Source organism: Podarcis raffonei, chromosome 13 (assembly GCF_027172205.1).
Source record: "Podarcis raffonei isolate rPodRaf1 chromosome 13, rPodRaf1.pri, whole genome shotgun sequence".
Classification (NCBI taxonomy): Eukaryota; Metazoa; Chordata; class Lepidosauria; order Squamata; family Lacertidae; genus Podarcis; species Podarcis raffonei.
The window spans coordinates 38,616,399-38,641,935 of NC_070614.1; the positions used below are offsets into that span (position 1 = coordinate 38,616,399).

The 25,537-nt window shown below is 46.5% G+C and overlaps 2 protein-coding genes across 5 annotated transcripts; both read left to right on the top strand.

The window, feature by feature from the left end:
• Window positions 1–1,439: 1,439 nt before the first annotated feature.
• LOC128399814 (cytochrome c oxidase subunit 6B1-like) lies at window positions 1,440–6,008 on the top strand. Of its 3 annotated transcripts, none has more exons than XM_053361585.1 (4): window positions 1,440–1,462; window positions 2,622–2,765; window positions 4,463–4,563; window positions 5,748–6,008. In XM_053361585.1, exons 2-4 carry the CDS (start codon window positions 2,624–2,626, stop codon window positions 5,799–5,801), a joined length of 297 nt encoding a protein of 98 aa, XP_053217560.1. In that variant the 5' UTR covers window positions 1,440–1,462; window positions 2,622–2,623; the 3' UTR covers window positions 5,802–6,008. The 3 variants fall into 3 exon arrangements, with proteins under 3 accessions (XP_053217560.1, XP_053217559.1, XP_053217561.1); XM_053361584.1 differs by lacking the exon at window positions 1,440–1,462 and adding an exon at window positions 1,470–1,623; XM_053361586.1 differs by lacking the exon at window positions 1,440–1,462 and adding an exon at window positions 1,703–1,726.
• An 80-nt stretch (window positions 6,009–6,088) lies between these two features.
• Window positions 6,089–25,048, top strand: RASIP1 (Ras interacting protein 1). 2 transcript variants are annotated; one of them, XM_053361583.1, is made up of 12 exons: window positions 6,089–6,230; window positions 10,591–10,743; window positions 13,384–13,964; window positions 14,861–15,222; window positions 16,797–17,444; window positions 17,972–18,009; window positions 19,577–19,728; window positions 20,498–20,613; window positions 20,719–20,959; window positions 21,872–22,047; window positions 23,471–23,618; window positions 24,461–25,048. In XM_053361583.1, the coding sequence occupies exons 2-12, from the start codon at window positions 10,610–10,612 to the stop codon at window positions 24,658–24,660; spliced, it is 2,796 nt and encodes a 931-aa protein (XP_053217558.1). In that variant the 5' UTR covers window positions 6,089–6,230; window positions 10,591–10,609; the 3' UTR covers window positions 24,661–25,048. The 2 variants fall into 2 exon arrangements, with proteins under 2 accessions (XP_053217558.1, XP_053217557.1); XM_053361582.1 differs by lacking the exon at window positions 6,089–6,230 and adding an exon at window positions 6,340–7,995.
• Window positions 25,049–25,537: the final 489 nt, after the last annotated feature.

Genomic DNA, 25,537 nt, shown 5'->3' on the forward strand with positions numbered 1-25,537 from the left:
GAGCCGATCCCCTCCAGAGCTCAGAGGGAATCCGCCATTAGTCGCTGGCGCTGACCGGAAGTCCTCGTTTCTAAGTCCTTTTTCACTTCTGACCAACATTTCTCATAGTTATCTTTGAATAAGTTTAAGTTCTTAGCAGTCATATTAACCCCCAGGTATTTTACTTTCTTAACCAATGTTAAACCTGTCTCCTTCTGAAACCTCTCTTTCTCAATCGATGTTAAATTTTTCTCAAGAACTTTAGTTTTTAACTTGTTCAACTTAAATCCTGCCACATGACCAAATTCTTGAATCAGTTCTAATACTCTTTTAGTACTAGATTCTGGCTCCTGTAACGTCAATACTAAATCATCTGCGAAAGCTTTCAGTTTGTATTGTTTGGCTCCGACCTGCCAGTACGTTTCTGAGCACAATTCATAGTTTAGGTGCTGACCTTTAAAGCCCTAAACAGCCTCAACCCAATATACCTGAAGGAGAGTCTCCACCCCCATCATTCAGCCCAGACACTGAAGTCCAGCTCCGAGGGCCTTCTGGCGGTTCCCTCCCTGTGAGAAGTGAGGTTACAGGGAACCAGGCAGCGGGCCTTCTCGGTAGTGGCACCCACCCTGTGGAATGCCCGCCCATCAGATGTCAAGGAAATAAACAACTATCTGACTTTTAGAAGACATCTGAAGGCAGCCCTGTTTAGGAAAGTTTTTAATGTTTGATGGTTTATTGTGTTTTTAATATTCTGTTGGAAGCTGCCCAGAGTGGCTGGGGAAACCCAGCCAGATGGGCGGGGTATAAATAATTGTTGTTGTTATTGTTGTTGTTGTTGGCAGTGGGGCCTTCTGGCCAAGGCAAAAATGCTGGACTACTGGGAGTGTGGAAAGCCAATTGCAATTCCACTTATAGCTGACAACAGAAGAGCAAAGGCTGTAGGAGTATCTGTTTAGGGAACAGTCCTGGTGGATGCAAGTTGTCTACCCTGCCTTTCTGGTGTGAGCCGCACGTTAGATCTGTTCAGCTGAACAATAAACATATTTGCTTTGTGCCTAACTCTTGCGTCTGCTTTGCTTTCTTTTGGGGACATTTGCACCCTCAAGTGAAAGGACATGGCATAGATTTATGCAAACACCAAACTCACTACAGTTACATCCCCCCTCCCCTTAAAAAAAAAACCCTCTCCAAATTTGGCAACATCCATCATTGGGAGTCATAAAAAGGGGGTGTGGGGAGGCGGGATGGACAGACTTCTATTCTCTAATTTGAATCAGGAAGATTCCACATCATTTTTTTCCTCAGCTTGTGTGTGTGTGAAAATACAGGACTCAACAGTGACCTCTTTTCTCTAGCAGAGGTGGGAACATTTTGCCCTATCTGGCCGCTAAGACACACCACTGTCCATTCTTCCCTTTGCACCCCTTCCAGAAGATTCCGTGTCAGTTATTCCCAACCCACCGTCAGTTGTGCCAGGAGGAGGGTATCTGCCATTTGATTGGCTGAAAGGCTTTCCCTTCAGCGCCTTCTGGAAATTTCTTGGGCTGCTACTCCATGCGGGGGTTGGGGGAGAGAAAAGTCGGAACGAAACCACTACTAGAAAACCTTGCCAGTTGCAGCTGCCATACAACCCATAATCCCAGGGTTGGTTTTCCTTCAGCGCTTTGGTTGGCAGAGAGGCTTTAGGGCCCTGTCCATGCTGTTGGGGGGCAGGATGGCTATGAATACCAGGCTCTAGGAATCACCAGTGAGGATGGAACAGGATTGTGAGGGGATCATGAATGAAAGAGTACTATTGTACTCAGGTCCTGCATGTGGACACATCCGGTTCGCCACTGTAACAACAGGATGCTGGACTAAAAGGGCCTTTGGCCTGATCCCAGAGTGTGTCTTTCACCCCACACCGGGTGAAAGAATCCTGCATTGCAGGGGGATGGACTAGATGAGCCTCGTGGTCCCTTCCAACACTACAAGTCTGTGATTCTGCTCTGGGTGGCGGGGTGAGGTGCACAGGCTACTCTAGGCACCTCGGCAGAGGAGTGCGAGGGTCGGGGGAGGGGGCACCGATACAGCTCCTTGCCAAGGGAGCCTAGGTATACCTCTGGTGGCAACAGCTAGGAGTTAAGAGGCCCATGACGAGTTATTGTAATATGACATCTGTGGAAAGGAAGGACTAAAGCAGAGAAGAGGAGTAGATGATGCAAGGAGGGGAATAAGAGTTTGGAAGGAATATGAGAACCGCTAGGCTAAAGCATGGGCCGGATTGGGTTGAACACTAGGCCAAGAAAAAACCAGAGGTGTATTAATCTTGCAGCGCCTTGGGATTGTTAGATAGGACTGCCATATGTCGGAATTTTCCCAGGCATTACTGGGATTTCAAAGCCGGAATTGATGTCCAGGATCAATTGAAAAACTGCGATTTTGTAAAAAAAAAGTATGCTCAAGAACTTTGGGGTGTCCTGGTTTTTACATTTTGAAATATGGCAACCCTGCTGTTAGAGCAAAGGAACTGGGAATTAAAAGCTATTTCTGACCAGAACTCTTAAGTTCTCTAGGATGTAGCTGAGAGCTGGGGTGGCTGTCTGCTCTGACAATGGGCAGTGTTGCAGGTTACTTGAGTCTCTCATCTTCCCCCCTCTCAGAAATGCAGACCTTTTCAGCTGCTGCACCATCAGCAGAAGAGATCAACCAACTGAAGAAAAAACAGGGTGACTATCTCACGGCCCCATTTGACCCACGCTTTCCAAACACCAACCAGACCAAGAACTGCTACCAGAACTACCTGGGTGGGTAAAAGAGAGGGATATGGCTGCATTGGGCAAAATTTTTCATGCATGGTACTTTTGAGATATTCGGGAGGGGCAGGCTGATAAGATATATTTTATTTGTCAGAGGCTTTTCATCGTATATATGCTTAGATGCCCTTCCTAACCTCTACAGCGTGGGTAGGCAACCTAAGGCCCAGGGGCCGGATCTGGCCCAATCGCCTTCTCAATCCCGGACAGTCCGGGAATCAGTGTGTTTTTACATGAGTAGAATGTGCTCTTTTATTTAAAATGCATCTCTGGGTTATTTGTGGGGCCTGCCTGATGTTTTTACATGAGTAGAATGTGTGCTTTTATTTAAAATGCATCTCTGGGTTATTTGTGGGGCATAGAAATAACCCCCCCCCAATATAGTCCGATTTCCCCCCCCCAAGGTCTGAGGGACAGTGGACCGGCCCCTTGTGGACCCCTGCTCTACAGCTTTATGTATTGTTGTTATTATTCATATAGTATAGCTTTAGTAGTGTGGTGTACTATACAAAGAAGTAATAAAGACTCATTGCTAAGAAAGTTTTGACTGATGCTCAGATAATAAGGCAGCTGGGGGAAATGCCTGTGAAAATGGCAAACAAAGAAACTGTCTTGGGTATCAGGAGGATCCCTTTTTTTCAACCAAATGCTGCTTTAAATGACATTCTGATACATAAACCAAAAAGTCAAAATTCTCCCCATCTGGAAGTAACACTCTGTCTTTTAAATGAAGCTCTATATTCTACTTTAGCTCACCAGCACCTCCTGGAGAGTTTGGGATTTCACCCTAGTGAAAGGATGGGTGGGTCTGCCAGTAAGCAAAAGCCCCCTCCACTAGATCTTTCACACTCCCATTGAGCTCAATAGGGCTTACTTTTTCTGACTAGACATGCATAGGGTTGTACTGTTAATGTCTCTGAAGCCAAAGCCAAGAGGAGCCATGTGCTCTTCTGCTTCAGTGTGTCCTGTTTTTTTTTTTAATTTTTTATTGATTTTCCAACATAAATTATAACACATTACAACTGACAATACAAAAACAAACAAACATATAAACATGTATAATTTCATAACCTTTTTTTTCCTTAAACCCAATTTCAACGACTTCCCCATGCCTCCCTTTTCTGCATCCCTGTTTTAGACTTTTTCAGCAACCCCTGATCTCAATTACTTATAATTCACTTTCTTTAACCTTTTTCTCTTACCCAATCATTTTTCGCTGCAAATCTGCTTTGCCTTACCCATGACATTTTAACACTCAATAATTTTACAACAGTTCTTAAGATAAAGTTTAAATTTCTTCCAATCTTCTTCCACCGTCTCTTTCCCTTGGTCACGGATTCTGCCCGTCATCTCAGCCAATCCCATATAGTCAATCACCTTCGTCTGCCACTCTTCCAGCGTGGGTAGTTCTTGTGTCTTCCAATACTTTGCTAAAAGAGCTCTTGCTGCTGTTGTAGCATACATAAAAAACGTCCTATCTTTTCAGTGTGTCCTGTTGGTAGGTTCAGACTGAGATATCTTATTGGCTAGAGGAACTTTTTATCATTACAGAGAGGGTGACTCCTGCTTGCTGGTACAAAGCTACAGATGATATGGAAGTTAAGCAGACATTAAATGTCCACCAGTGCAGAAACAGAAGTGGTGACACTTTAGAAGTTGACATGTTGCTTCTTTTTCCTTTCTTGCAGATTATTACCGCTGTGTGAAGACCGTAAAAGCCAACGGCAAGGACATCAAGGTGTGTGAATGGTACCACAGGGTCTTTAAATCCCTGTGTCCTGTTTCCTGGGTAAGTAAAAAAGCATCAAGTCAGCTGCACTCTTTCTTTTCGACAATGTCAATGAAGTTGTAACCAACATGGAGTTGAAACAACAGATATGGTTTCCTTTTGTTTTTGCTTAAAAATGCTCTTTAACATTTTGGGAATGAAATGGGGCTTATTTTGTACCTTGAACCAAATTTTGGCCTTGGGGAGAGGGATGACAACTTGCCTGATTAAAAATTCCACCCCTTTAAAAAGGGGCAGCTTGATGCAAACGTAGCAAATGATAATTTTTTTGCCAAGACTCAAGTCATGGCCTGCATTTTGGGCAATTTTTAGTATCTTTATGCAAAATGCTTTATCACAGAGGATCCTTGGAGCAAAATCAGATACATAGCAAGATATACTGGCTGAACAGCAGAAATATATGTATGTACACTATATTTAAAGTCACTTCAGACTGCTAGTCTGCATTAAAAAACAACAACTTCCAGTAAGAAGAAAAATAACACAGCAGATAGCTGATCTGGTAGCTTTTATATGCCTTGAATGTTTTATTTTCTTATGAGGACTTTCACACAAGAATGGTATCCCACACCTAGTGTCTGAAGTGTTGTTGTTCTGCCTCAGGATCATTTTGCTATCTTAGTCTGCTGCATAGACCAGGCCCAAGATTCCAGGCCACTAGGCTCTTCAGGACTAGCAGAACCAGAATTTTGAAAAATACAGTATCAAGTGCAGAATAAGCTATACAAAACATTTTTCTAAATTTGCATAATTTATACGGGTCACAAAATCCAGTTTTCTCAGCATAGAATTTGGATTGCTTAGCCACAGATGGGGAACCTGTGGCTCTCCAGCTTTTGCTGGACCACAACTCCTGCTAGCTCCAACATGGCCAATGGTCAGGATGGTATAATGGGAGTTGTCACCCTAACAACACCTGGAGTTTCCCATCCCTGGCCTAATCAGATTATTCTAGAATTAAAACTTTAAAAATACAGCAAAGTATACAGGCTCTTGATCACAATATTTCTCCCTCAGGAATACTGTTTGAGAACTGAAAATTGTGAATTACGTAGATGATAACATTAATGGTATTATTCATTACTATGGGAAGATATAACTTGATTTATTTTGCCCTAAGCACCACAATGTCTGGGGCTGTTGACTAAGCTTCCGCAACCTCCTTTCTATTTCCCTCCCTTCAGATACAACGCTGGGATGGTGAGCGTGCACAGGGAACCTTTGCTGGTAGGATATAAACTTCAACCTCCCCTTGCCTTATGGGCCCACAGCAGATGTTCTTCCAGACCATCTGAAATAACTTGGTCAATTTGTTAGTTACCTCAGCAGATGTGACACTGAGTTAAGGTTATTTTGGTAGGTTTAAAGAAGGGGAAAACAACATAAAATGTTCATTCAAAACAAGCTGAGGGAATAATCATTCTCAATAAATTTGTTCCTATAAATGACAGTGTTCAGGTCATTTTCTTTCCTTTATTTCACCCCCTCCCTCATTCTTATGCATGAATGTTTGATTTATCTCAATCCAATATTGTTTAGACCTTTCCCATTATCCTGAGGTGGCTTTTGAAACTGTTGAGCGTTTCTGCAATCATCTCCCTCTGTGAACTCTGAACATAAAAGCCACAGAAAATTGGTACATTTAATTTTCATTCAAATCTGTACAGGTAAGTTTTCCCTAACAGGTCAAACAACAGCTTCAGAGAGATGGAGGTGCTTTTAATTTGGTGGGTGGGGAGCAGATCTAGTAAGAAAGTATTAGGATTAATGGTCTGAATTCCACCCACCCACCCCCTGCTGTGTCTTTTAAAGAAGAAGAATATAAGAAAACTGGTCAGTACTTCTTGTCATCTGACCATGTGGGACAACAGAGGCTTGAAGAATCACAATATCATGGACCTCAGAGTGACTCTAAGATTACCTAGATCAGCAATTTGCCCGAAGCCAAGGTCCTGCGAGCACATACGAAAGGCACACCCAACATACACTGGAAACAAATGAAAGGTGTGAAGTCAGGTCAAAAACACCCACTCCCTTGCCCACACCCAAGCCTACAGGACCAGGGAAAAGGGTGTAGGGGAAATGTAGGCTCATGTACTGTGCAAGCACACACCCCAGGTCCCAGCTGAAAAAAATGATTGGGGTCGGGGGAAAGCTACACACACCCTGTAAAACAGCCAAAGCGGGTGGGCGAAAGTGCATATGAAGGGGAGTGTGGCAAAGGGGAAGCAAATCTCCGCCCAGAATAATGACTAAGGAAACAGGTGTGGGAAATATATTTATGCACATGCAGCGTCCAGAGGGTTGGCAGCACTCATGCCCTGGCCCTTGCCAAATACTGTGCCAAATTCTCCCACCCATATGCCACATCTGAGCCAAGAATACTGCCCACAACATTCACACGCCTATGATAGCATGCATACAGACTGAGTGCAGACAACACACTGTTTTTCCTTAGCTTGCAATTGCAATTGCTTTTGCTTTTCCTGAATAGTGGGGATCTAACTGGAGCATATGGCTCCTGATTTCTATGACTCCTATAATATCTGTTCTTTGGCCATGTTGGCTGGGCCTGATGGAAATCTGAGTCCAACAACGTAGGGAGGGCCTTCCCAACTCCTCCTATAGACATTAGCCATCATGGAGTGGTAGTTCAAAACATCTGGAAGGCAACAGGTTAGGGAAGGCTTCATTAGGCTGTCCCTAAGGCTGTCCCCCAAGGTATCTACCCTATTTTGATCTTTACTATTGCATTTCTTGCATTCAGTTTTACAGTTTTTGTAAATCGCTTCAAGAATCTTGCCAATCTGCACATATATTCATAGCATAGGCACAACTACAGTGGCTGGTTAAAATGTTGGCAACCTTAGCAGCATGCCACAAAGCTGAATCCTGCACATGGTAGTGGAGGAATACAACCAGCTCTGAGGAGCCAGACTATGCAGGCTTTTCACATAGCTTCCCTCAAGGCCAAATGATTCTGCCTGTAGGCCTCATTGTTTGATGACAGCAAAGCCATCAAATGTCAAAAACCGCACACCCCAACTTCTGATTTTCTAAATCTATCCCCTCCCCACCTCTGTTTAACAGCCTGGGGCTTCCTGCTCCTGCTAGTTCAGATGTCTTATTAGCCTGTCTGCCCCACTCCCTGCTCCTGCGCCCTCCCCGGTTCTTGGGAGAGGCCCTGCTTCCCAGTCAGTTTCCTGCCCCCCCACCTCTCTTTCCTGCCCCACCTCCTGTGTGTGAATGACCAGAGGCACGGGAAATCCGTGCGCAGTCATCGCTGGACTTAAGTCACACACAGCACACTCAGGAACGCCAGAGCTGAGAGTGGCCACCATACCCCAGTGGAAGATGCAGCCTGGCCTGCTGGATGCGTGAGAGTGGGAGACAGTGGGAGACTGCAGCACCTGGGGACACTCTGTGGAACAGGTAAACATGCAGCAAAGCTACAGAATTCAAAACTGGGGAGGGACATTAAACAGGTGGGAAAATGTGTGTTGTACCCATTTCCTCCTCTGCCCATTGAATCTCATGCAAAGAGAACCCAAAGAGATCTGTCTTTGGCCTTCTTATGCCCAAAACGTCCTCTCAGGGAACCCAGGAGTCCTGGCTCCTTGCTTCTGATTTACAGTACCTGCTTGATAGATTCTGTTTCAGAATATATAGTGTTCAGGCCTTCCAGCCTTCTCTTTCTTTCTGCCTCTAGAAAGCTCCTGATAGTGTGGAGAAAGGACACAGAACTTAAGATGCTTCAGTTCTCTGTGAGATGTGCAAGTTTACAGGCCTTCCGGCTCTAACGTTAGGCAGGGTGAGGCATTCTGATTGGAGGGGCAGATTTAGATATACCTTTATAAAGCAGCAGATGTTGGATTATTTGTTGGCTAGATGGGGTGGGACTGGAGGAGTAGAACACCATTTAGGTTTTCTCCCTCAGGCACCAGAGAAGGGTTTGTGTTGTCCTTGGTTACAGTTAGAGGTGATGAGAGCCAGAACTCATGGGTTTTCTTATGGGGAGACGAAAAGAAGTCAGACACCAGAATTCTAAAGAGTTAAAGAATTAGTACTCAGTATTTTGGAGAGGAACCTACTGATTATGATGGAGAAGCAGGAGGTAGGGTGGGAATGGGCTATGGGCTGATGTGTTTATTGCTTTCCTTCATTGTGTCCCATCTCCTAAAAACCCAGTAGCTTAGGGGGTACCTTTGTGAGGTGTGGCTTCAAGCTATCCTAACCCCTCAGCTCATTTTTTCTGCTTTTCCTGTTGACGTAACTGTTTGATTCAGGGCCTCTGACTCACCCCTCGTGGTCAGGGTGGAAGTACAGGCCTGATGCCTTTGCTGCCACTTTGATCTGGGTTTGAACTCCACCAGGCAGCTCTCCCATTGAAGCAAAGTGAGCAGTGTGTGTTCTCTGGGGAATTAATCTAGGTCTCTCTATAGGGTTTAGGCAAGGAGAGTGCCTGGCATGAAAGAGGAGTGCAAGGACAAAAAAATTAAAGCCACAGGGAGGGGAAAGGTTTATCAGGCATCAGGGCTGAGCTGAGTGTTGTCTGTGCAAATATACACTATACAGTATATGGATTTTATTCATTAGTTTGCTTCTTCTGTATGTTATATTCACAGCGTCTTACAGTGCTATGAGAAAACAGCCAATAAAAAGCATAACATTGAAAGAAAAGAAAATCATACAGTATGATTGCATCTTAAGTGCATTTAACTTGCACGATTTCAAGCATATACAGTTGAAGGCCACTGGCTGAAATCCCACAAATTAAATGCAAGCAAGGTGGAAATCTTAAAACCTCTTCTTACACTGGGAAAACTCAATGCAAAAATAGCTTTTAAAGCTCTCCGCCTTCCTTGGGAAGCAAGGTCCTCTCTGCTTGCCTGCTCCCCACCTTCTGCCTCAGCTGACATGAAGTACAGGGTGGTAATGTGGCAATGGCCCCAAGCAGGACGGAGTATATGCCCGTGCTGCCCAGGGTGGGCGTGCTCCCGAGGGGGGCGTGGCACGGAGGGTGCTCTCCCAGGCGCGGGATAGCCGCTCAGGTGCCCTGCAGCCGGGGTGAAGCGATCTGCCCATGGCAGACATTCGGCACGCCGTCCGCCCGCAACTCCCAAGCCACCCCCCCAAGCTGTCAAAACGAAGGGGGAATTGGGGAATGCCGCCGGCAAAGCGGCACAGCTTCCCCCTTACCCTAGTGGCTCGGGGTAGGCTTGGGAATCGTGGGCAGGTGGCGCACCGAATGTCACCCTCCTCAGTGAGGGCACCCAGGGCGGTCCACCCCCACCGCCCTCCCCCTTCCTATACCCGTGGCCCCAAGGTTCCATTGGCCAGGGGTCAGATTACACCCTTATATAATTTTAGGCTAACTGTGTTTAACTTTTGGCTGCTCTAAAACTTTTCCCTGTTCCCTTAGGCTCTCTCTCCTCAAAAATAGTTCAGTTGGTAGAGCATGAGACTTTTAATCCCAGGGTTTTGGGTTTGCGCCCAACATTGGGCAAAACATTCCTGTATTGCAGGGGGTTGGACTAGATGACCCTTGTGGTCCCTTCCAACTCTACAATTCTAGGATTCTACAATATGGCCTGGCAGGCCTTGATGATATCCAGGGAGCAAGTCAAAACAAGGCTTGGTGTGGCCAGGTAAGAGAAAGGTAGAGAAAGAGGAAGTCTGTGGCACAGGACACCACCAAGCTTGTTGCTCAAACCGAAGAACCAACCTGACTGGAAGCTTTTATAGGTGTTGGACCTTATCACGTGATCTGCTCTGGCCAGTTGAAATTCCATATTGCAGATCTCTGGTGGGCCATGCTGTCATCTCCTCCTTTGGCTCAGCATAGAAATTTTGTTTTCCTCTCCCCAGATTCAGAGCACTTGGAAATAAAGCCTAGAAGAAGCATGCTGTTTGGGGTTGTCTCTGTGTTTTTTAAGAAAATACAATCAATGGACAGGATGCACGGGTCTGCTTATTTTATGCCTTTCTCTCTCTCCCCCCCCCCCCCCGCATATTCACCTGTCAAAGGCTCTAGGTCCCTGTGACCATGTTCTCGGATGAGCGGAAAGACGGGAGCCCCCGCTTTGGGAAGCTTCACTTTCCTGTTGGCCTTTGGATCAACTCCCCAAAGAAACATTTTGCCAAGCTGGGACGCAGGTGGCCTAGCGTGGGGTCCGTCAAGTAAGTGACTGCGTTGTGGGGCCCAGCTAGACTGATAACGGACCTTGTTGTTTTGCTCCCCTGTCCCTGTCCACCTCTCTTTAGGGTTTATTCAATTGAGATTTCTTTGTATTTTTGCAAACCTTAAAGATTCCACAAGCCTGCTGATGCCTCCTCCTCCAACACGGATGGTGCCATTTTGGCTACATATCAGTGGCGTAGCGTGGGGGGTGCAGGGGGGGCCAGCCGCACCGGGCGCAACATCTGGGGGGGGGGCGCGCTCGCACTCGCAGCTCTCTGCCCCTACCTGGCTCACTCACTCTAGGGGGCGCAAATTACTTGCCTTGCCCCGGGTGCTGACAACCCACGCTACGCCACTGCTACATATGAATAGGTACTCGGAGAATGAGTTCACTGTTAGTACATAGGCCATTCTGTTGCTTGTCGGTCTGCCTAAAACACTTACTCATTCAGGCAAAAGAGGCACCATGAAATAGTTCAACTGTTCAGAAGATTCACAGCCCTGGGACTGGTCCATCCATGATAAATCACCTCTCAGGAATTACAGAGAAGAAAACTAGAGCAGGGTGGTCTGTGTATGTGGACTTCCATGCCTTTCTGACATCACACCAATTCAGTTCTCACATCTATTTGCATAATTGCAATCCCTAGCAGTAATTGGCAATTAGCAGCTGTGCATTCCATGCTACCACTGGCTCTCACCTCAGACTAAGCTGTGTACATGCACTGTAGCCTTTGCCTGGTTATGCAGCATTCAGGGAAGCATCATGTGCTCTGAACCACCACTATGGGGTGGGGTGCCAGGGCTACGTTACAGGGGGGTGGGGAATTAATTCAAAGTTAATCCATTCAGAAATCGTATGGAATATTTTAGGAGGCAAAGCACACAGCAGAACACAAATGTGTGATCTGTGCTAATGAAATGGGGACTGCAATGAATGAACATTCTCCGGGGCTTGGGGTAAAATGAGCAAAACAGACAAAAACTAATTTGCAATCAGAATTGAACAAGAACTTCTCATAACTTTTTCACTCAGAAGTGAAGAAAAGTATTGCTAGGCTTGCCTTACGGCAGGAAAATTCCTGACATGTCCTGGTTTTCAGTTGTAAAAGTGCCATCGGGGGAATTTTGCCGAATCGTATGTATGGCAGGAGTGGAAATAGCTCTAAAAGCTTAAAATCAATTTTGGTGGGTTTCATAAAAAAAAGCTCAACAAGTTTGCAGGTGTCAGGAATTTAACTTTTTGGAATATGGCAACCCTAAGTATTACTAAATTGTCCCTCTTCACCTTTGTTTTGGCACCAGTCATTTCCTGATCCTGGCAGCAGCAGTGATCACACTTCCAGGAATTTCAGCTGCTGGTGGGCACCATTTTTCTTTAACCCACCAAACTCCAGAGTGAGGGCAGGAAGAATTGCCCTCACTCTTATTTGCCTTCATGATGACAACTAACACATGATGTCATCATGAAGCTGGTGAATAAATAGGGCGGGAGGGAGTCATGTACCTGGGGTACTAAGCCTCTAGTAAGTTTGCCCTATACTTGGCTCCTTTTTGCCAAATTACTGAAATGTTCCCTCCTAGCCTTGCAGTGACACAGTTGGGGACGGCATTTGGGCCCATCACTATTTATGATTCTACTTGAGCAGGTTACATCCTAATTTAACTCACCTTTTTTTAAAAAAATAATATTTTATTAAGTTTAACAATAGAAAAATAGAACAATAAAAACACAGAGAAAATATAAAACACAACAATACAAACTTTCACAATACATAAAATACAAACATTTAACAAGGGGGAAAAAAGAACAATCAACACACAAAACATAGAATAAGAAAAACACAAATCACTCTTTTCTAATTATTCATCTTCAATTAACTTATTTTCCTGACTTCCTCACGCCTCCCTTTTTTATATCCCTTTTTAACAATTAGTTCAGCAAATTCGTATCCTACTACTTTGTCCTTATATATTTTACCTCCCAAATTTATAATTTCAAATTTTTATCTCTTATTACTAGAACCCCTTCATTTTATTTCAATGTCATCAGCATTCATACATTTTACAATACTTCTGTAAATAAATTTTAAATTTCCTCCAATCTTCTTCCACCAACTCTTCTCCCTGGTCTCGGATTCTGCCAGTCATCTCAGCCATTTCCATATAGTCAATTACCTGCATCTGCCATTCTTCCAAGGTGGGTAATTCTTGTGTCTTCCAACTAATTTAACTCACCTTATCCATGTGAAACTTTCCTGCTGTCTTCCAAGGCTGCCTGTCCATAAAATTTCTGACTGTGTGCCAGAGAGATGGTGACTTGTTTAAGGGGAGAGATGGCTTTGCTGGAAACCAAGGGGGTGGAGGGGAGAATGCTCTTGTACTTGGGGCCTGCTTCTGGGTTTCTCATAGGTGTCTGGGTGGCTACTGCAAGAACAGGATGCTGAACTTGAAGACCCATTGGCTTGATCCAGCACACTCTTCTTATATTCTTATGACTTGCCCAACAAGCTTTGAGGCAGAGCAAGTTTGTTATGGTAGATCTCCCACCTCTGAACCCAGCAGCTTGGGCGCTGCATCATCCTGTCATTGTGGTGCCACCCTTGCTGTCTCTTTGAGTCTGTCTATCCTCCTCATAGATCGACATCCTCGGATACAGCCAGCCGTGGAAGTGAGCCTGTGGAGATGCGCCCGGCCACCAAGAATAAGGCCAGTCGACACAAGAGGATTTCAGCGCTCTTCCAGCGGGGTGGGACTGGCGTGCCCACCAGCGGAGGAAGAGGTCGCTGGGCCAGTGAGAAGAAACTGGCCGATCTCATTGATCCACTGCCCGAAGACCGAGTTGAGCCCCCGTCGCAGGGAGAAGTGCCAGGGATCCTGAAAATCTATGGAGGCGACATCTCCACAGGTGCCAACTACAAGAGTGTGCTGGCCACAGCGCGCTCCACTGCCCGGCAGCTGGTGCAGGAAGCGCTTGAGCGCTACGGCGTGGCACAGGCCAATGCCGAAGATGCGTATGTCTTATGCGACGTGGTTGGCAATGTCCATGGCACAGATGGCTCCTGGCAGGCCCAGTATCTCCGTGCAGTAGGCGATTCTGAACGCCCGCTCGTGCTGCAGGATGTGTGGAAACCCAAGACCGGCTGCACACGCCGTTTTGAGATTCGCCGACGATGTGATGTGGAGAGGATGGCAGAAGGCGAAGATGGCGATGGGTCTGGTATGTGTGGGGTTGTTGGCAGTGGGTGAGGCTTCCAGGGAACTGTCAATAGATGCTCTTCTGGGTCCTGGGTCTCAATTCTGCTCTAGGGTTTCATGCTGTAAAAAGCTTTGCTGCTGCAAAGAGGCTAATCAACTTCATTGTCAAGTGCTTATTTAGCATGTGGAATTTGTTTTGCCACAATATGATGTGGCGATGGTCTTTAGTTTAGTTGGCTTCTAAAAAGGTTGAGGCCAATGCATGGAGGAAAGATTGATTAATGGCCATTAGTGCTGAGAGCTGCAAGTATATTCAAGGGCAGTATACCTCTCTGAGTACCAGATACTGGGGGCTAAGTAACAGTGCTCTCTCTCTCTTTAAGTTTTATTTATGATTTTCCAATAAACAAACATACATTGCATACATTGGATTCCTAAGTACTCACACATTACATTTTTTACAAGAACAATTTTATTTATATTGGAATGTGGGCACACAGACAGCTGCAAGGGGAAACCAAATTCCAGGGGCTACAGACTAATGTGGTCCCCTTTCACACATTCCATACATGTAAATGGAGCAAAAGTGCTTAACTAATTGAATAGGAGAAAGAATTCCAGCTCCTTGTATACAAATATATCAAAGGGGAAGTGTGAGAAAATTATTTCCCCCCAAAACTGCTTGGATATTTCCCAGTACTCCTTCCCTTCCATGGGCCCCTAACTTGGGAGAATTTTCAAAATATATAGGTTAGGTTGTTACCCGGACTGTGGAATGAAAACATAGTCCTGTGACTACCAGCAGCTGCTCAGTGAGGGAAACAGAAACCAACATAGGTAAGGGTATTGTTTTTATTTTGCATGACTGTTCATATAGATTAGATTTGTCTGTCTGCCTTCTCTCCCTGCCTCTTGTAGGTATCTCCCAGGCCCGTCGGCAGCAATCTCGCCGTTCTCGGGCCGCCTCAGGAGGCCATGTGGCCCCCAAAGAAAGGGCGGACAACCTTTCCCTCCGTCGCAGCATCAGCGAGATGAATCTCAGCACAAAACGCCGCAGGGACCGCAAAGGAGTGCTGAGCATGGCGGTTGGGGAACCACAGGAAGCGGCTGAGGAGTCACGACTGAAGGCAGCCGAGGGGGCCGAGGGCACATCGACTCCTCCAGCATCTGAAGCAGAGGCCATGGATGTGGCCAACTTGGAGCAGCTCTCCCAGTGCCTCATACAACCACCAACAGAGCACCCCTATTTCCTACAGTTGTTGGGCTACAATGAAAAGCAGGTAGGTCCACTTTCCTGCTTGGAAGATTGGGGCAGTTCTAATCTTTTCCAACTCTATGGTTTTGATGAAGCTGAGTGACTGTGGGGTTCAAGGTCCTTCAGGTTCCACATCAACATAGAGTTGGAAAATACTAGAAACTTCTGCTGAAGGAAGGTTGGTTGCCCACACCCCACCCCTGTCAGCCACTCTTGCCCTCTCTGTTATCCCATATTGTCAGGAAAAGAGAGCAGAATTAAATAAAGAGGGATCTGCCTATGGGTAGGGGAGAAATTCAATCCACTTTGGATCTGAATGCAGACTTAACAGATTCACACTTTCTGAAACCACATGTAAACTGAAACACAGCTGTCCTTCAAAATTTGCACTTGTCTGAATTTTGAATGCAGTTCTTTAGCCAAATAATGTGTCCAAGCATGTGTCTATAAAGGGAAAGCATTAAAAAAGTGTGTATTAGTAATAAATAAATAAAAATAAAAATGCATTATATTTGGCAAAAATTCTGGTGAAATTGTGTAATCTCATGGGAAATTGCGTATGGAAACTGTGCATATAAGGAGAAACGTGCACTCAAATGTTGACAATTTTTGTTAATGTTTTTTAAAAAAATCACAAGCTATTGCAGAAATGTGTGGAGCTGAACTTAAGAATGCAAAAAAAGAAAGAAAAGAAACTGGGATAAACTGAAATTGACAGACGTGTCCACCTGGAGGCCTGTGGAGCAAACAGGAATGAATGACCCAAGCAGGACACTTCAGTGTCAGGCCACAGGGAAAGGTGTAACCCAAGCCAGAGTGAAGTTAAGATGATCCACTGAATTTCTTCAAGCTTAGTTCAGGCAACCTCTTAGAAGAAAGGGAGCAAGATTTCCCATACATTTACTTGGGGGTGGGTGGGAGGCCTTCTTCTTCCTAGTGATCCACAGTTGAGCCGCCAGTATAAAAACCTCTGTTGTGGTGACTTAGGGCTCATCCACACTTCCTTTTGTGCTGAGTTTCTAGGCACAGAACTGGGATTTCAAGGTCTGTGTCCAAGCATTTCCCCCACTTCTGCTGTTTTCCCTGGGGACCCCCCCCCCCCAATTTACTGCTGAATTGGAGCAAACAGCAAGTGGGTTTTCTGCAGATTCAGTAGTAAAATGCAGGTTTTTCTGGGGAAACCTGCTCAGGCACAGACCGAAATCCCAGACCTGAGTTTAAAAGGAAGTGTGAATGAGCCCACAGTGGAACTTTTAGTTGCTGCATCAGCCACACTACAGCTGACCTGTGACTATTTGAGCACCCAGAGGATCTCTTACCCCTCCAAAGCCTCATCTTTGTTTCTGTTGCATCTGTTGCTCCATCCCTTTTGCCTCTGGCTCCACCCACCACTGGTGTGGGCCCACCCCTAAGGAAGGGACTGAAGGGACTGAAAAGGTTTCCCACCCCTGGCCTAAAAGGCCAATATTTTGACCAAGTGTCCCACTGGCCCAACACATGCACTTGGGGTAACTCAGGGCCACTAACAGGAATAGCAACTGCTGTGGCTGATCTTTTCTTCCTGTATTGCTCTATTCCCTTCTCTCTCTTCACTAACAGGAGTTTGTAATCCACGTGATGACACGCCGCCGACACATTTTCGGCCGCCCTGAGCGCTGCCCAGCTCCAGACCAATCCAACTATGTGGACACGTTCCTGAACGCTCCAGACATCCTCCCGCGCCACTGCTGTGTTGTGTCTTCGGTGCCCCCCGCAGACCCCAGCCAGCCCCGGGGCTCGGCCATGGTGCGGCCCTTCCGGGGAGCGTTGATAACCCACAACGGTGCCCCACTCCATCGCCAGGTGGAGCTGGCTCCCGGAGACTTGCTGGGAATGGGGCAGCACTTCCTCTTCATGTACAAGGACCCGCGAGCTGCAGCTGTGCCGCCGGCCTGGCTGCCCAAGGCCTGGGTGTCCCCAGGGTTGGTGGGGGCCTTGGCGTGCCAGGCCTGCGGCCGTTCCCTGCAGGAGCGCCAGGAAGCTTTCCGGGCCTACCTCAAGAGCCGAGAACCTCAGCTGCGCTACCGGCCCCAGGAGCAGGAGGCCCTCTTGGCTGAGATTGTGAGGCTGCAGGAGGCGCCAAACTGCAGGTTGGGCCCTGCCTTCCTCTTTGGGCTCTGCCTGGAGCACGCCGCCCGGGAGCTGGAGCCAGGACACCTTCCCAGGTTGATAGCCAGAATCGCTCAGCTGGTCAAGGAGGCTGTTTGGGTAAGTGACTCGCAGTTTGGTTCATGACCTTTGCGCCTGCCTCTTTGACGTCCTTCCCTTGTATTCCCTCCACCTCCATATCCAATTCTGAAGCCCTTTATGTAGGTCTGTGTATGTAGCTATTGAGATGGAGTTGATAATCAGGCATGGCATGGAAGGAATCCAGCATTTGGAGCATTTTCACTTTCACTAAGAAACGGCGATGGTAGCAAGAAGCTGGTTCTTATGGTTATAGGTAAAAACATGGATCCTTCTGGCCCTTAAGCTCTCCCTGAAGGCAACTAAAGTAGTTCTAGCTAAGCAGAATTGGAGCTGGTATAAGAGAGCATGTAGGAAACACTGAGTTCCTAAGAGGAAGTTGTAAATGTAATGAAAGGAAATAGATTTTCCCCATCAGTTCCTTCAGTACCTGTTTTCCATGGACTTCTTTCCCTTTGGCTTTCAGGCATGGAAAGGGCTCGAGGCTACTCTGTGCTGGGTTCCAAACCTCCATAATTCATTTTATTTTTTCATATCCTTCTTCCCAGGAGAAGATAAAAGAGATTGGAGATAGACAGCCGGAAAAGTAAGTAAGAGCTAAAGTATGTCTCATATTTGGCTTCCGGAAGGTGCTGTTCCACATCTCACAAGATGTTTGGGAGGTGCTAAACTTAGAATCTGAGCAGTTTATCCTAGCTTTTGTCAAACTGTTAAATTGTTTCCTAGGATGAATTCTTGAAGTTGCCATGTCTGAATGCAGTCCTCATGGACACATTCTGGTATTAAATGGGGTTGGGGTTGATGCCAGGGACTTGGGGCTTTCACCATAAAGGTGCAGGGGTAGAGTGATGCCTCTACAGCAAACAGCACATTGGGCATTTTCAGTTTAACACTGGTAGGCCAGGCCCTTTTTCTCTGTCTCCGAGGGAGCTACAGACTTTCTAAGCTTCAGTTTGCTCCACTTTATTTGATGTAGTGGTCTAGTGAATAAGTTACTTTTGACATAAAGAGACAAATATCAGTTAGGTGACTAGCAACTGAATAAATATTGTGTGTTGCATGACAAATTATCTTGCAGGTGAAGATGAAGACATCCTTATATTGTTTAGTTCAGGGATGAGGGAACTGAACAAGATGCTCCCATTGTCCCCGATGATTGACCTTGCATGCTGGGGACAACATCTAGAACGGTGCTGTTCAACCCTGGGCCCCCAGATGTTGTGAGACTACAGCTCTTATCACCCCTGACAATTGCATAAGGCTAACTAAGCTGACAAGATGATTGGAGTTGTAGCCTCACAACATCCAGGGATACAGGCTGAAGGACTCTGATCTAGAAGGCCACAGGCTCCCCCTTCCCTGGTTTAGTTCCTTCCAGCCTTCTAAAGCTTTAATACTTCCCACTCTTGTATAAGTTACTACCTCCCAAAATATTTGCATGTGTCAGCTCCTTCCATCCACTTCTATGAAAAAACTTTAATTTTGGCCTTTGTATGATAGATCTTTGTGCAAATAACATTTCAAAATCAATAGCATGATAACTTGCTGGGGGAGGGAGCATAACTGATATGGGGTGGCAGGAGGAGGCAGATTTTCTGAAGGAGAATATTAGTATTATTTTCACCATTAAAACAAACAAACGGCACATGTATGCTCCACTGCTGGAGAGGAAGAAGCACACTATAATTGGGGACAAACTGCATTTTCTGTGATGCAAAAAAGATAGTTCAGTCAAGGGTGCTGTGAAAAGGCAACATTTCCATTGCGGTAGTTCAGTTGTGGGAAGGCAATTTGTACTCACTGCAGAAATGAGTAACAACTGTGATGCATCCAGAAGGGTCCATAGGTAACAACATATTAGTAAGTCCTCCTTAATAATATAGCCAGCACAATAGCAACATTGCAAATGTGGAAGGCAAATCCACAAGTAATGAAGACCTAAGTCCCTTGGAAGCAAAGTTCACATATGTCAAGAAATCCTGAACTCGGTGTGAACTCTGAAAATTTGTGGAATGGATTGAATTCCAAGTAGTCAGCCCAGCTGTTGTTTTAATGCCCCAGCCAAGAGTCAGCTGCCTCTGGGCAGCAGGTGAGAGCACCCTCCTGTCATTCGGCAGTGCGCTAATCCCCCTTGCGCTGTCTGATCCCTGCAGCCAGCAGGACAAAGGAGAATTGGGAAATCTCAGCATCGAGGAAGTGGCTGCCGACTTGCGCCCCCTGATGCTCTGGATGGCCAACGCGATGGAGCTGCTCAGCCTCGTGCAGAAAAGAGTCCTGGACATTGAGAAGGACCTGGACTTGGAGGGTGAGCCAAGAATCCTGAACATTCCCTGGGGTCAGAGGAGAGTGGAAGGGTAGCTGTTGGTTAGGATACCAGGGTTCTCTAGAACATACATCAGAACAGAGGGCCAAGAAGAGACAGATAAAGAAAGACCCTCAGGGTCAGAACTTGATGACTGAGGGCTGTTTGGGTTTTCCAGAAAGGGGAAGGGTTCAAATAGCAAGGGAGCTTATGGTTTCTGTGGGTGCCTCCAGACGGTCAGTATTTTACAGGAGAGATTCAAGCACATAACAGAAAATCCAGTTCAGATGGACTGAAGCACTCTAGTCGTGCTAGCATAAGGAATGCACATTGAACAAATTTTTTGCAGTTATTAAAGTGACAGGGAAATGCATTAAAAAGTATGGGATGAACAAATAATCAGTGGGAAGACGTGGAAACACCCCACAAACAAATCAGGATGGATGCTCATTGTCACAAAATCTCCCCACAAACCAATCAAAACAAATGCTCAATAATGACAGGACATAGCCCAACCTCTGCATAAGCTTTGTGGTGGAGCCTTATGTGAGGGACATATCACAGAACTCTCAAGACACTCTACACACTGTTACCAGATAAATAAGGCATTATGCCAGTTTACCAAGGCCTCCCCCAGAGAATCCTGGAAATTACAGTTTGAGGAGGATGCTCAATTACAGTTCCCATCGGAGAGCAAATGAGTGGGCAACCAGTTAGCTTTCCTGTGATGTAGCTACACCCTGAGACTTGCTCTCTTCCCCCATCTCTGCAGGAGCTTCCCACAATGCATTGCTCTCCAGTGACCTGGAGACGTGTGATGAGGCAATGGCTGTCTTGGACGAAGTCATCATGTCCACATTTCAGCAGTCTGTGTACTACCTCACTAAGGTGGGTGAGCAAACTCTTGATGGTAAAGCCCCCCCCACCTCCCCTTCTCTTCCCACCCACCCTTTGTAGTAGCCTGTGTTTCTCATCCCTTTCCTCACCCAGCAGACTCTCTACTCGGCTCTTCCTGCCTTGCTAGACAGTAACCCCTTCACGGCCACAGCTGACCTGTCCCACGTGCCGGAGCTCAGCAGCATGCCAGAAGGAATCCAGGGGACCCTTGCCATCTACCAGGCCACGCTCGAGTTGACCCGTGACTGTGACCTGCACCCAGACCTTGTCTCGCAGACCTTTGGATATCTCTTTTTCTTCTCCAATGCCTCGCTCTTTAACACTCTCATGGAGAGAGGTGAGCCTAGAATGAGCTCCTGGCTTCTCAGGGTGGGAACTAGAAGAAAGGCTCAATAGCCCATTTTGGGAATGAGCAGGGCGCTAGAGGATGGCCTCCCATTGCTCCCATTTGCACGGGTCCTGCTTGTGGGTTTACTACGGGCATCTGGTTGGCCACTGTGCGAAAAGGATGTGGGTCTGTTGGTCTGATCCAGTTCATTTTGTGCCTTAATGCTGCCTAGCCTCACATTGTCTCACAGCTTCCCTGCACATAGATCAGGATGAATGCACTGTGAAACAGGTTGTATGAAAGCGATTCTTGAGTGTGTGGAGGAGTCAAATGGAATAATAGTGATAGTGTGAGACAGACTAGGACTCCTGGTTCTTCTGAGAAGCAAGAGCAATCCAGTGAGACGCAGGGTGTGTGTGGATCAAGGCAGTGAGTTATAATACGTGCTAGATCTGAGAATGTTTTCACAGTGAGGCATAAATCACTTGTAAGTTACATTTTGAGAAAGCAAAAGAAGTAAGAGAGACAGCTCTCTTATTTCTTTTTCTTTTTTTGAGGGAGTATTCCAAACAGAGCTTCACTATTCACATTGCAAAAATCCACAGGGAGAATGCCTGAAACCTTTCTGCATTGCCCCTGACTAGTGAGAAGAACAAATCCCCTCACAACCCTCCCCCCTCCCTCTCCTGTTTCCTCCTATTTTCTGTCCTGGTCTCTGGTGGAAACAGGCTGTTTCCTGCCTGTCCCAGAGTTCAGGGCTGCCCCCAGGCAGGACAGGAAACAAGCAGGCTGGCTTGGGGCGGTGGCTCCCTCATTCAGCATTTGCAGAACAGAGGGGGATGGGCAGGGGGGATCCCAAGATGAGGAAGGTGGAAGATCACCCAGGCTCTATGTTCTTAACATGCTTTCCCCTTTTTCCAGGCAGTTCCCACCAGTCCTTATTCCAGTGGGCCAAGGCGGTGCAGATCCGAACCAACCTGGACCTGGTGCTGGACTGGCTACAAGGGGTGGGCCTGGGGGACATTGCAGCTGAATTCTTCCGCAAGCTCAGCACCACGGCCAACTTACTGTGTGTGCCCAAAACCAGCTTGCTTCAGGTGATTCTTCCCCCTTCTTGGGACTTGAGGGTTAGGGTGGCAGCGGCTCAACTCTTGGGCATCAGAATCACACACACACATACCACAAATACTAGGTGTCACCGTTTTTATCTGGGAACAGGTGGCTGAAGGCACAGAGGAGGGAAGCTTCATTTCTCCCCCTTTCCTCTTTTATGGTCTGTTTCTTTAAGATGAGAGTGTGCTGGAGAGACTATTAAAAATGAACAACATTTTGAAGCACCCACCCTCCTTGCTTTGTGTAGGAATAAGGAAGCCTGATTTAATTGACACAGGTACAGGTTTCTGCAAGTCCACACCAGTGCAGGTTTTCCTGTTGGGCTCAGAAAACAGTACCTTGAGGTTCTCAGTTTCCCTTTAAAAAAATTTTCTAGTCCCTATGGAAATAGATGCAGGCATCTCAGAAGCATGACATTTGTACAACTGTGTTGGCTATGTTGCCAGCCCTGCTGCTGATGCCTCCTTATATCTGACAGAGGTCAAATACTTCATGTAAAAAACCCACCCTTAACAACATGCAAATATACTAATTTGCATAAAATATGCAAGTTGCAGAATCCCGCATATCTTGTTGCAGAATAGTATTCATGTTTGTATGAGCCGATCTGGATTCATTGGCTCTGTAAGCGCCTTCCTACCCTGTATCTGCTTGGGGGAAACTCCAGTCTGGGATTGAGTTGGTTTACCACTGTCACAGGGGTAAAAGCTATAGGGTGGATGGTTGTGCCTTACAGCTAGGCCTGGTGTCACTGAAGTGGCCTTTCTGTATCTTCCTGCTAACACTTGGAAAGCGTTTTGCCAATAAACTGCTTAGATCAATTTAATTAAAATCTCTTGACTGAGAAAGGGAAGGCTTTTCTCGTTAAGCAGTCAGCATCTTAATTTTTCTTAAAAATGTGTTTGCTTGTCAAAACTGCAGGTGGCAGCTGCCGTCTTAGAAGAGGCATCCTCTTGCCCAGTGCTGTTTTTCTAGGGAAAAAATGTGCCAGAACTCACCATGAACACCTCCCTCTTTCTCTTAGAATGGCTATGGTGCCCACCTGAGAGGTGCAGAACTGAGTTCTGGAAAGTTTTGGCTGAAAAAAAATCCTGCTCCTTCCCCTCCCACACGTAGGAAGGCATGCCTCTCCTAAGATGGCACCTGCTATGCAGCAAGGCTATACAAAGGAATAATGTTTCTTCTTTCAAGGCTATTTTTTCATTCATAAGGAAATGTTATTCTTTTAATATGTCAATTATCACATGATTTATCAAGTCTAGTTTCTGCCCCTATTAAGGCAAATGCTGCGGTTGGCATAGAGAAAGAGCTAGCCAGTCACGGCAGCCGCTAAGGAAGAACGGGTGTTTTGTGGGTCTTTTTCTTCCAGGGTTTATTGCTAACCTCTCTTTTCGCTGCTGCACACAGACATCCTGGTCTCGCCTGAGAAATGACTATCCAGCACTGACCCCAGCTCAGCTCCAGCACGTGCTCACAAATTACCAGCTGGGACCTGGGCGAGTGTCTCCTGAATGCTGGAGCCCACCTGAAAAGGAAAGAGACGAGATTGCACACAGTAAGTCAAGGAGATGCTTTGTTTTTGACCCACACAGGGCTCAACTCCCACCACCTCTGGCAGGATTTCTGTGCCCTCATCAGGCAGAAATTCAGCAAGTGAAGCTTTCCCCATCATTGCATTAACTCCACGTTAGGGACCTGCCACATCCTACACCAAACGCCCATCCCCTGCTACCCCCCTCTCTGCCCTCAAAATGTGGAAATTGGAATGTGAAAGCATTTCACATCTCATGTTATTAGCAATTTCTCCTATAGTCTCTTACCAGGAATGTATGAAGGCAGTGCTATTTTTGTTTGGACTGGTATCTGTGGCAATCAGCACTGTTTTGTTTCTGCTGCAGTTCAGCTTCTGCCAAAAAAATATGTTTTTCATCTCTGTCTGCTATGGCCAAACTTAATGTCCTTAATTTTAATGACATAATTAATATACAATTCCACACCATTTCAGTGCAAAGGAAACACCAGGAAGCCCGGGGGAAGGGGGCACGTCATTAATTACGTATCATCTGCGGACTAAAAAGACAAGAACAACAAATGCTTCTCGCATTTGCTTGCCTGATTTCCACACCTGACCACAAACAGTCACACAAACTGCAGCCATTTCTGTCCCTACCTCTTATCCAGAGGGTGTGATCCATGTGTCATTTAGAGTAGAGCTACTGGTGCAGTTGCCCAGGGAGCAGCTGGGAGCGGGGAGACGGGTCTGAGACAGACAGGGTGGGCCTCACATTTTTAAATCTACGCAGGGCACTGAAATTTCCAGCTAATCCTCTGGGTGCAGCAGCCTCGAGAGCAGCTTGAGCACACCTGTTGTTTTAGAAATGCCTTGTCTTCCCACAGGTGACATATTTGAGAGTTTCACAGACCACCCGCCCCTGATCCTTCCATGTGACGGTTTCCGCTTGCGCCTCTCAGAGCCTGTGTCAGACGACACCCTCCATCGCCAACTCACACGCCTGCGACGTTTCCTCTGGGAGCTGGAGCGTGAATCTCTTCCAGCCAACCAAAGGGCAGTGTACGGGCTGGATCCCAGCCAATGAGAAGCAGGGCACACACCACCACAATGATCAAATGGCTCCTGTACCCCTGGAAACCCTTGCCAGTGGACAGACAGAAACCCCAAACTGATTTCGGAAGGGTGGAATCATCCGAATCAGTTATTGCTTGTCTGAATACAGGATTGTCCTGAAGGTCAAAGGTCATTGTGACATCTCAGGCTTTCAGTTGCAGCCTCGTACCCACTGCCGGAACCTGGCGGCAGACACTGATCTCAAGGACCAGAAGCCCAGAAACTTCTCTGAGAGATCAAAGCTTCTCCCTGACCCAAACTTCGCTGTTACTTTTCGGCCCTGTGAAAAGCATATATTGTTTATAGCAAAAGCTATGTAGTGCTTTTTCCTCAAATGCAATAAAATTATTAACTTGTGACAAAAACATTGGATAGATATTTTGATGTGATGGGAAACTCCCATTAAAAAAAATCCATCTGTCTCGGGAGACAATGGATGTATGCACAGTCACATGTGCCTTGAACACGCATAAATGGGGAGTTGCACAGTGTTGCAGGACAGGAGGATATTAGGAGTGCAAGGAGGAGAGTTTCTTGGTTACAGGACTCCTCATAGGCGTATATTTGTTTGGTTTTGATTGTGTGTGTGTGTGTGTCTGCATGTGAAACACTAGGTTGTAGGGAGTGGGAGAAGAGAGGTTCTTTGGTGTCTTCTCCACACAGGCCTTGCTGTCTTTGGGACGTGCCTCTTTCCCATTGTCCCAGGCCACAAGTGCTATCTTTGTCGGTGGCGTCAGGTCCACGGCTGCTCCTGGAATTAATCTCTGAAATCTGAGCCTGGGAAAGACCTATGAGCTCACCCCGTCCACCCAGCCAGCCACCCACACCATATGCAGCTCCCAGCAAAG